Here is a 12,393-nt window from a genome sequence, read left to right as displayed (position 1 = left end):
GAGAGAGAGAGAGGGAAGGGAAAGACGATGAGAAAGAGAAAGAGAAAAGAAGGAACGAAGGGAAAGAGAAGAAAACAGATACAGAAAAGAACATGCACGAGCTGATGAACCATCAAGTGGCCGTATTAATTAAACAAATTTATTAACTCGGTGGCTTGGTTTACAATTAGAGGCTTGTCGATGGTGTCATACTTCCGAGTCAACCTCAATAGTGGGGTTGAAAATTGTCGATAGCTGGCAAGTTCATCAGAGCGATGAAATTTATTACCCGTCTACAATCCTGATGGTAGCGATACCATCTTGCAATTATTAAACTGATATAAACTGACTCTAAAAGCCGCTATTGGAAACATGGTATTGGATCTGGAATCAGCTACATTACTGCATTGAATTAGCTACACCGCTGCATTGATAAAAAAGTGACAAATAAAAAAAAAGTGCACTTGTGAGATAATGAAAGGAAATTAAAAGTTGTTTTATTTTTTTACACTTAATTTCAAGGCGTATTTAGGAATTAATATGGTCAAAATTTGTTGAATGATTCCGAATAAGAAAACTTCTCTTCCAAAGTTTGTACACGAATTATCAAAAGAAATTCAATCAGATTTTTATATGTTTTTTTTTTACTGCAGAATGCTATCTTTATATTTAAAATTTATATATACGACAGCATTTTTTTAAGATTGATAAAATTTTGTCAAGCACAACTTTTTTATTTTTTTTTTTTTTATTCGAAGATCCTCTCCTTGCCTGTAGAAACATCTTCATAATAACGAGTAATGCATACTTGATAACAAATTATCCAAATAACAATAATTACTATTTTCCTTGGATTGTCTCAAATAATTGCGGCGAGAGAAATTCACCCGCTGTGGTCACATTTTTCGCAATATTTGTTCCTCATATCCCACGGAAGTTTCAACCGCAAGATTATCCGAAGAAAGAGAGCGCGTGACTCGAAAACGAACGGATTGTTGAACAAGAAATGTCACGTGGAATTGAGAACTTACGCAAAATGCGTAGGAAAAAGTTAGAAGCTATTACTTTTCTTATATAAATTATATTCTTTATGCCAGAGAGCAGCTGACGCTATTTGTCATTATTTTGATGTCACAATAATATCTTTAATATTGTTTTCACGTCAAAATGACGATCAATGTCAGCTTGCTATCGTATAATAATTTGATAAATACATAATATTTTGTATCCCGACTTTTTTGTCTTAATAAGTTATAGAATTTGTATATTCATTATTTTAATTAAAATTTTATTCCAATTAAGAATTAAAAAAATGTTCTACCGAAAAATTGCTAATTTTAAAATGTGCCACGTCCAATGATTGCAAAAGTAAAGTCTTAGCTAAAGAGGGATCACACAACTATCTAGAATCTCGCCTAGAATTCCGGTAGAATAATGATTGACGATTCGCCGGAGGAAGAATTCGATCATCGCCACTCTGCCATCATGATGAAGCGTTTCAAGTCCCTCATCTCGATCAACCGATTCTCAGAACATCTTGAGTTCTAAATCCTCGGATTATCGTTCATCGAAAATACACTCGAACTCAATTGATCGATATTGAGTCGCCGCGAACGAATGTGAATCGCTTTTTCGTACAGTATAGCCCGTCGATTTTATTTCCGGTTTGAGATTTTACGCTGCAGTTTCGTTATTCTCTCTTGTCCTTCAGTCTTGTCCTTCTGCACAAGAGTATCAATCGAATTCTCCGCCCGACATTCCACCTGCTCGTAAAATCGCGGAATACGTATGTCGTCTTGCAGTGAAAGACATCTGCTATGCATCGGACACATTTGTGCCGAATGTAAAATCAAAAAGAGGATACAATTTTTTTTACGATCGTACGAGGATCGTTTTATTTCTAGATTTTCTTACGTATTTTTCTTCATAAAAACCGAAAATTATCATAATAATGCTATTCAAGGAAAAATTGGTGTATTAAAACAAAGAATAAAGAATAAAATTTTATTCACACTGTTACGAAATCGAAATTAGTTAAATTATTTAAAAACTAATTCAGAGTTATTAAAAGTGTCCAGAGTTGTTGATCCAAATTAATATAATCACATATCATTCAAATATAATAATATGATATAATCACATTATATATATGTTATCACTCAGATATGTGTGTGTTAAAAATTCAACACAAAAGTTTTAATAAGGAGTTTTAATAATCGATTTTAACACAAGTATGTAAAATGTTTTTTTACTTTACTTCAATTTTTTAATCAATTCTTAGATTCTAGAAAGAATTATAATAAAATCATTCCATTCAAAGATTCTGTAAGAAAATCTCCGACTTTGGATTCCATCCAAGAAAATCGAGGAATTTTAATTTTCATTTCGTTACAAAAATACGATTGTTCACGAGAGTTCCAATTGGCGCGGAGAAATTTTAGTAAATTTAGTTTTTAATTAGCTTCACAAGGTCGGCACGCTCCGGGAATTTCTTATTAGATCTGCTTAGAGAGCTCCGAGTAATTATCCTCAATGGTGGCTAAAACGTGATTACGTGTGCTTTCACGACGACGAATGTTTTTTGTGCTAGTAAAAGGCGTCTAGGAAACTCCGACTTTGCAAGAGAAGACAATTTCGCGCAACAGTTGCGCAATGCTAACAACAGTTGTCGCTATTCACTGATAAGATATGTCATTTATAGGATTGGAATTAAATAATTTTGATAAATTAAATACCAAAATTTCAAAAAAATGAGGGAACGCAATCCTAATTCTGCAAAAGTAGATGACTTTGATAATTGATAGGAATTTATTTTGTTTAAAACATGTATCCTATTGTTAAAAAATCAATTGATTTTAAAATTTCTTTCTTGAAGCTTTTTATAAAAATTTTTCAAAATTCATAAGAAATTAAAGATTTTAAATTCAAAAATAAATTCAAAAATAAATTCAAAATTAAAAAATAAAAGAATCATATTTCTTTTCTCATTCTATTCCATATTCGGTATTTAATTAAATTGTTAATATTCGGATAAGAAAGAAAGAAATAGATAAAGAAATACATTGGAATGATAAATCAGATGAATAAAATGACAGAAATTTACTTAAAGAATCATGTTACTTTATAAGCAAAATTAGAGCTAATATTGCTTATAAAGTAATATGGTTCCTGGTCATTGACATTTTTGTTACATTCAAGCTGTTCATAAATATCCTTAATGCACTAATATGTCACGTTGAACGGAAATATTAAAACTCCACGTCAAGCATCTGAATTAATCCTTATTGCTTCCTTGCTTTTTTTCAGTACGAACACGATGTTATACTTAAAAAGCTAACTAAAATTAACAACGTTAAAAATTTCTATTATGCAAAATTCTATTATGCCTTTTTTCTTTCTTTCTTTCTTAATTCTTTCTACTTCCCTCTTTTTTTCTTTCTTGATCATAAATACTGCCTATGACGTCTGTCAAAGATCAAAATGTAATACATGATGACGCATTCGTGTACGTAGAACTGACAGTGGAATTCATTCACGTCATGTTGCACCCACCAACATTTTTAATTTAAGTTCGATGCAAGAATCGAATGGAGAGAAAAAGAATTTTTTCCGTCCGCTGCTCGAGTCGTGGCCGGATTCTGAATAAGCCGTAAACGCGGAGTCCGGTACGAAGGCAACAATAAGGGAATAGACGGGAAACGGGAGAGGGTTGGAGCACCTTGTAAGATTGTTCGATGCATAAGTTGCAGCGTGAAACTACGATTAAATCGTCTCGTTGCCGCAATAGTAATAATTATGTTCTCAGCGGGACACGTTATCGCGAAAAAAAGGGATGTTATTGAGCAGTGATTCCGACTTTATTAGCTTCGTTCTCGCTATTATATCGCAATTGTATGTATATACGTGCACAAGCATAGATCACCTTGCGCGAATCGTGTTTTCCGAAAAATCGAGAAGCATGTGGAACATATATTGTGATGATAATAACTGCAAGCCATACTCAATGAAATCGAGTATGATGATATTGGCTTCCATGTCATATCACTGTCAGCGCATGCATGCTCTTACATAAGTCTGTACATTCGTTCGCATTAACCCGCTGAAACTGACGATGGATCTATTGCAGGGATCGACAAAATGCTGAAATTGGACACGGGAATGAGTTCAACAGACTCTATTAGACTCATTCAGTTATACTTTATCAAAAATGTCAAACAATTACTTCTGTCAAACAATTATTACCGCTATATTGCTGCTGCGCTGTGCCAGCCACGTTAAATTGATCAATCATTATGTTTGTAATATTTATTAAATATCTATTTAGACAATAAAAGTATAAAAATAAAATTTTGTATTATATTAATCGAATGTTTGATTAAAAATATTTCATTCAACATTTGGTAATACACCTGTATGTAGAGTATAGTTGTTACCAGACTCTTTTTTCAGTATACTGAAACAAATTTAACAATAATAATCAAATCTTAGATGATAATAATAATAATAGTTACTAAATATGCTAAAATAATTTCAATTTATTGTTTAGTTAATATAATAAAAAAATTTGATAACTTTTATTAAACAGTTTAATCACGATTTGAAAATTGATAAACGAAGGTGGCAACAATTTGGCAATAATTTAAAATTACATTTAAGCCGATATATTCGTAATAAGTTCTCTCTTATTAAGACTTAAATATAGTTAAATATCTCGAGATATTATAAACCAACCACAAACCAGTATTTATAGTTGAATCCTATATTTAAGACCATCTTAAGTACAATCTTAAAACATCATGAATCAATCAAAGAGCCATATTAGCATCTTAAGACCTTAAGATCTTAAGATATTAAGATCTTAAAATAAAAACAGATTATGAATATCGCCATATAGAATTATTAAGCTTAAGGCATTACTTAAGACAGTCTTAAAATAAGAACGAACTATGAATACTGGCATCAGAAAAAAGACGTAGTGACAGCAAAGATATAGAAGTTTCATATAATAAAGATATATATACATATTTATTTTGAAGAAAATTCGTGCCACTTCTTTCAAACACTACTATGCGTTTTTACACGCAAATCTCCTTTACGATAAATATTCGCACTGACGCAGAATGCACCGGCGCGAAGATTTAGATGCGTGTGACCTGCCGTGTTGAAAGTCGCGTTTTAATTTACGTTTTAATTTACATCATATACTTGTTCATCCGCTACATGATACAATCATGGGGTACGGGGGGGTGTAATCCTTTAAATATTTTATATTGGCTAAAATATTAATTTCAAGCCGGCGCGACCGTTCGTAACGCGCGTGAGAGCTAATTAAATTCCGCGCCGTGCCTGAATATTTTCAACGAGATTTGTTCTATTTGTTAAAACTGTGATGAAACACAGGGCATTTTATTGCCGAATTAATCTGTTTAAAATAGAAACGAAATGATCATCTTTGATAATGAAATTGTTCCTACGAGAATATTTACGAGGCAGAAGATAAATAATCGTTCCATATACTTATTCAAAACAAAGATAATAATCACATTATAATAACTAAACAGTTGTCTTGCAATTTCTCAAGATCTTATCTTTAATTAGCTTAAGAAATGATAAAAAAAACATGCACTAATAAATTAACGTTAGCTCCTTCTAACAGCTCGCTAATTAATGTAATTGATTGGCCATTATCTTCATTCATCAATTAGAACGAAATGCTTAACATGCATCCTCTGTGGCAAATTGCATCGCTTTGCCAGCATATAACGTGCACATTGTGTACGCCGATCAAAAACACGTGCCGCATTCTAGCCGTTTCGATTTGACGAATCAGAACGGCCCAAACAATAATGATATCATAATTACCTCGCGATACATGTCGATTGCATTGTAGCATCTCTCGCGATTGAATCGCACGCGCAATTTACGAAAAAGGGGGAGGAAAACGATTTCTCGCGTACTCTCTTTCGTTTTTCTCTCCTGGAACCCTTTTCCTTTTTTTTCTCTTCCCACGATTGCGGGATAGGCGACAAGTTCTGTCGCTTCCCCGGAATACTCGTCAAACGCGAGAGCTCTTTCGAGCGCGTCGCGGCGCCAACTGGAGAATTTTCGCTAGTTCACGAATCGGGGACGGCTACGACCAGCCGACGCATGCGTCACACTTCGGCTACGGAGGTTCGCAAGAAATACGGTATGAAAGAAAAAAAAGAAGGAAACAAGGATAATACTTCTAATGATACTAGGGTTGGAAACGTTTCACGATGTCGTCGAGCACAGAAGTGCTCCGGAGTATCGTAAGATCGGATGACATTGAAGGTAAAGTGTCAGATATGTGTTCCCTCTCGTCAAGATACGATAACGTTAGGATGGTTAAATCAGTTCGAATTTATCTCAATGATGACAAACGACTGGCGACGAGATAGAATTAACGAGATGATGGTACGAAGTGTTGGTAACGAGATGATGTTAATCACGAGGCGAACCACGAGTTGTATAAATATACTAAACCTTAATCTAATCGTGTTGTCCTCACTTGCTCGTCCACGACGAGAGCTCTTTATCTGATATTCATACGCTCGGCGCCACCGCCTGGCGTGGCAAGCACTTGGGAGTGCCTCACAGCACGAAGTACGCATGGTGAGTAAACTCACGAAATAGTATGTGAGTCTATAATTAGATCTCACCTAAATAGAGTTTGTTATGCAGAATGCATTGCAACATCATAGTTGATGTCGATCTACGCGGTTGTATTCTAAATGGTCAATCTGTAGTTTAAATACACAATAAAAACATTTTGTGTTTGTGTTAAAATCGTGTTAAAATTTTAATAATTTATTATTAAATTTATTATTATTATGTTGAATTTTTATTATATCCGAGTATTAATTCGGAGAGAAGATTAAAGACCATTTTTATCTTTTTTAGACGTTCCCATATAAAAGTAGAAAAGTGATAGCGAATTCGGTTAGACGCTTTAATGTGTACTGATGCACATTGAAGCGTCTAATCGAAGCCGTTATTGATTGAATTTGAATGCAAAAGTGAAATATAAATATTTTAAATATTTAAAAACATGTATTTTCGCTCAATACAATAAAGAGCGTTGAAAATTTTACGATTTAACCAATTTATTTATACTAACATATTTTTATGTCAATCTGTGTATAACGGTTTTAATTCCAGTGCACACCGAGTACATCCAATCGAATTGCTATAAAATAAAATCGAAAATTGAATATTGTAGATATTTGTTTCAAAATAAGATATATATATATAGAAATAAGATATATAGAAATAAGATATATAGAAATAAGATAGAAATTTCACAAGTTACACTCCAAGATATATTTCAAACATCTCAAACATTTTTCTCATCCTCCACGTAAAATGTAAATAATCATCCTTTGGTAAAAAATTTAGGCGTATGGACTCTAAAAATTGAATTGATGCCCTTGCAATCTACTTTAATCGCGCGACACACGAGGATAACTTTTACAATTAGAGATGGGAGGAGAGAGACGAAGTGAATGTTCATCTAAGTTACCTGGATGGCTAGGCGCCATTACCCACGATGCGTGAAGGATTCAGATTTATGGCTCGTAACCACCTTCGTTCAATGAGAACGCAGACTATGAAGAAGAAGACAACGTCCTGAATCGACACGGTAAATTGTATTGGTGACTTCCACGAGTGGATCCTTCGATCCACCGTCGAACTTTTCGCGTTCCGAATCCCGTTCTACAAAAGAGTCAGTTATCCTTGATAGCTTGATCAACTAATCCCAGATTTCTAACTTGGAATATTAGGTAACTAATTCCAGCCCTTTCGCGTCCCTCTCTAAGTCATGGCTCTAACTGACATAGATGAAGAAAGTTGGAAATAAGATAATAAAGAGGAGAGGAGATAGTGGTGCGTTTATATTTTTGATATCCCTAGACAATCCACTTGTTGACAAACTCTTGAGATATTCATTCATATTATTCCTCCAAATTTTTCTACCATTTTTTAAATGTAAATTTAACACAGATTTGAAAGTTGTTTGGAAAATGCGCTATTAAAGAGAAATGTTTCTTAACTGAAATCTAAGTTGATATATTTATATCGATTTTCGATTTTTCGAATTTTCATTAATTTCTTGCATTTCATAAATCTTAGATTTATTCAACTCAAAAAACATATAACATTTAATCATAATTTGTAGAAATAGGTTAAAAAAATTTAATAATGATGATAATACAATTAAAATACTAAAAATAAATGTTAGATATTTTAACTATGTGTCACATTTATCAAAAATTTATAAAAATTATTACACGTAAGTTGTAGCAAAAATCTTGTGTATTTCACACGAAAAAATTTTCGAGCTCGTCGAGGATGGCGCATAGGGCTACTTTAACCAAAATGGAGTGAATTGTGTGCACTCGATCCACGGGGAGTAGATTATAAGAACCCGCGTGTCTCGGTATGGGGTCAACGATATTGACATACCCTTGTGTGAGTTTCCTTTTACATCTTACTAGGTTAGTGCGACTTCAAAATTTTATTAAATGCATGAAGAATTGAGCATTTTTCAACTTTCTGTGAGTTTATCTGAATAAATTCTATAAATTATCTCGCACGTTAATTGTCATTTGAGAAAAATGAAAGTGAAATGAAGGTGAAATAATCAATGGAGTCATAATACTGCTATTGTTTAACAATAATTAAACATTAATAATGTGATAACAATGTAGTGCCAATAAATTACATTAATTACATCTTCTTAATTATATTCTCTTAATAACGTAACTATTTTATGAATTTGCTATCGTTTACAAAACATACGTAGCGTCCATCTCTATCCGTCTTTATCACCGATAGATTGCAACAGGAAGAAATAGGACATTGTAGCATTCACGAACTATCAAGAAAATAAAAAAATTAGAATTAGTTTAATATCCAAAAAGGTATGTAATAAAGGTATGTAAATGATTGTAAATAAACATTTATTAATATAGAGGCTTTTTTAAACTTAAAAAAAAATAACAAAAATTTGAAGAAATCAACTTTCACAAATAAAATAATCTTCATTTTTTGACGTTATTAGAACCAAAATTAGAATCTATTAATTCCTCATTTCTTTATTTGTGTTTTGGATAAATTCTATAATACATAGGTTCCATTTTCAAATAATTTTGATTTTTTTTTATCAAATTTAAATTTTTTATGTTTTTTATGTTTTATTTTTTATGTTTTTTATGTTTTATTATCTCAAGCTTTAAATTTTTTATTTTCGTACAAATAGAATATGATATAAATATTATTTTTAAATCCATTAATAGTGTTCGTAATATTATAAAACAAAATTTCATTAATATAAAGCTCTATTTATAATGAGCAATAATAATAAATTTCATAGGCCTTTATATTAACAAAAAAACTTTGTATTATTTTTAAAACAGTGGCAGTGAATAAAGTTGAAAGTGACTTGAAAGTCAGCTTTTTTGCTCAGATAAACTCGGTCAATTATAATTTAAATACTTACATTGGTGAAAATGGTGATATTGACTGGAGAGTAAATTGCGTTTATGGTTATTGGCTTTTGCATCATAATCAGAATAACATTTGTTCTTACGTGATGATCGAGACTTGAATTAAACCATTCTCCAAAATAGATTCCATTACGAAAGTCTTCACTCTAAACGTACATATTCCAATTAATTAATTTTGAGTCACGATAATTGATTTATACAAGATCATTAAAACTTACCGCATTTGTAAGAACAGTGCCATACCATGCGTACGTAAATGTTTGCACAAATTTTACTACTGCGTATGTCAGAAACATGGATATGCGTTTAAAGTCCGAAAACTATTGCAAATGTTGTAAACGATTAATATTACAATAGCGAATATTTGGATAATGCGATATTATTATTTAATAGAAAAACTTGTAAGTGTAACATAAACTTCGTTTCTACACTTTATAAATGGTGCTAAAGTTATTAAAAAACATTTTATTTTACTTTAATTATAGGATTTGTAAGAAAACTATGACATTTCTTTAGCATATATTTTCCAAAATATAATATATTATCTAAAATAAAATTGAAAAACGTTTAATTTTATTCTGACGTTACGTGAGCGTGACACGATGGCACTAATTGTACGATCTACTAATTGTAATAATATTTATTATCTTACGACTAATTATGATCGCGCATAACATAGTGAATTACGAAATTAAATATCGACTTTTACGTTAATATATTCACATACTGGCATCGCGTCGTACATCAACCCGCAAAGAAGTATAGCGTTGGTGACAATGTGCCAAAAGACAATGGGTCCATAGACATGCTCTAGCGTGTCGCGACATCGCAGTAACCTTTGATGTTTCGCCACACACATTCTCAGTAAATCCAAGAACTTCTCGGTAGGTAGAGGATTTGTAAGTCTAAAGTTCATGGCGCGCATTGTCGAGGTAAACTGATAGACATAGAAGCCAAAGAAGCTGTCAACGCTGCACGCCATGAGGCCGCTGAGTCCCGTTAGAGTCGTCTCAAAGACCAGATGTAGATGATACAAAAAGTTATCAGGAACGGTCCAGAAATGTCCGTATCCCCTACTGATTGGTAAAGTGTAGTTCGTAGATAAATGGAAATGGAGGAGACCGCGGATTATGAGAAGATATGAGGGCGCAAAATACAATAAGAGCAATGTAGTTGCAAGAGCGAAATATCCATACGTCAGAATGTACATCGTATGTAGAGACGAAAATATTATTGTCCGGATTTTATCATTCCGCATAAGTTCCTCCTCGAAAAGATCGTTCAATATTCGATGATAATTTATCAGAGAGCCGCGATTTATCGTGAAGCTTACCACCTTAAAAAAGATAAGAAGAAATTTATATTTTTTTCTTCCGCGCAAAACAGAGAAATTGCATACAGATTGACACATTAAACACTATTTAATTTATAGAATTATAGAATTTAAATTTGTAACAATCGAATATTTCAATATATGTGATTTTATTGTAAAAACGTAATGTCTATTAATCTTCTTTTTTGTACTGAAGATGATCCAAAAAGAGGATCGAAATGTCTAATTTAGTTGTACTTTTTTTATTAATATTGTATATATTTTACACATTAATATTCTGTCGGTTCACATTGACTCATTGTGAATTTTTAATTTAAAATATTAAGGTCAGAGTTATTCAAAAAATCAATATAGTTTAGAGATATTTTATATTTTATTATCTGGCACATTTTAACATGAATTATAAAATGTACATTTTATAATCTATTTATTTTTTTTTATAACTTTACCTTAATACTTTTGCAGACTTAAACAAATCATATTATATTTTAAAAATTATATAATTCTATTTAAATGGTGATGCCCTTTATATAAACTTGAAAAATCGATTCTTTTTCAAAATTTGATTTTTTAATTATTTATCCTCCTGCAGAAGATACAACTTTCGGCTATCATATTTTTTATTAAAATGCTTTCTTTTCAAAGTATTCAAGTGTCTCAAATTAAATATGTATTGTAGTTATATGTATATATTAATGTATTAATATGTATTATGTATAATATGTATGTTTCTTCTAGATTGTATTGTACCTTGAGAATAGCGCTAAGTCCAGTTATTGCAAAGCCTACGTTTTTCATCATATTCCCCATATTATGCCTATGGATGTAGCTCGTATGCAATGTTACCATTGTCATCATGATCATCGTCAAGAGCACACAAATTGAGTAATAATGCATAGATTTGTCTGATTTCGTGGGCATGTACCAACAGCCACAGATGGTGAGCAGAATTCGAGTGAAACGTTGGTACGTGCGGTACGTTTGCAACCGTTTATCAATCATTTTCATACCTGCATCGAATATATAATTCAAAGAAAGGTCGGAAAGGCTTCTATATTGGAAGAATACAGTTTTCTAAATGCCAAAGAAATTTAAATTTCTCTAATTGATTTAAAAAATTCGTACAAAGAAAATTGAAATTTTCTTAATAAAAGGAAATATCTTTGATTTTATATGTTCCTAATAATGTATGTCTTCTTTACAAATATTTAATTTTCTTATAACTTTAACGATGATAACAATAATAATAATTACAATTAAATAATATCCAAAATATAATTGTTATTTTCTCCAATAATGTCTTCAACGTATTATACATAACATCTGTCGAGAACTCTGAAAAATTAATGGCTGATCTTAAAATGGCCAATTTAAAATGAGCTTAGTTGAAATGAACTATAATCCAAGAGAGTTTAGTTGAAATGAACTGTAATTCAGGTTTGATATCGACTATCCATAGACATATAAGAAAAATTGCATTTCTAAGAAAGAATGGCAAGATGTATTGGAAGATCGTGGGTTGCATTGCGAATTGCATCAGAATAGCATTATTTT

General features: G+C 31.7%; 1 protein-coding gene across 1 annotated transcript; it reads right to left on the bottom strand.

Moving 5' to 3' along the window:
• Positions 1 to 1,359: 1,359 nt before the first annotated feature.
• LOC105620370 lies at positions 1,360 to 11,703 on the bottom strand. The gene is made up of 6 exons (XM_012201871.1): positions 11,590 to 11,703; positions 10,234 to 10,842; positions 9,725 to 9,826; positions 9,500 to 9,652; positions 8,830 to 8,875; positions 1,360 to 1,490 (listed from the first exon to the last, which is right to left on the bottom strand). The coding sequence occupies exons 1-6, from the start codon at positions 11,701 to 11,703 to the stop codon at positions 1,360 to 1,362; spliced, it is 1,155 nt and encodes a 384-aa protein (XP_012057261.1).
• Positions 11,704 to 12,393: the final 690 nt, after the last annotated feature.

Source organism: Atta cephalotes (assembly GCF_000143395.1).
Source record: "Atta cephalotes unplaced genomic scaffold scaffold00025, whole genome shotgun sequence".
Classification (NCBI taxonomy): domain Eukaryota; kingdom Metazoa; phylum Arthropoda; class Insecta; order Hymenoptera; family Formicidae; genus Atta; species Atta cephalotes.
The sequence above is the reverse complement of the archived record's forward strand: the minus strand, read 5'-3'. Positions and strand labels throughout refer to the sequence as shown.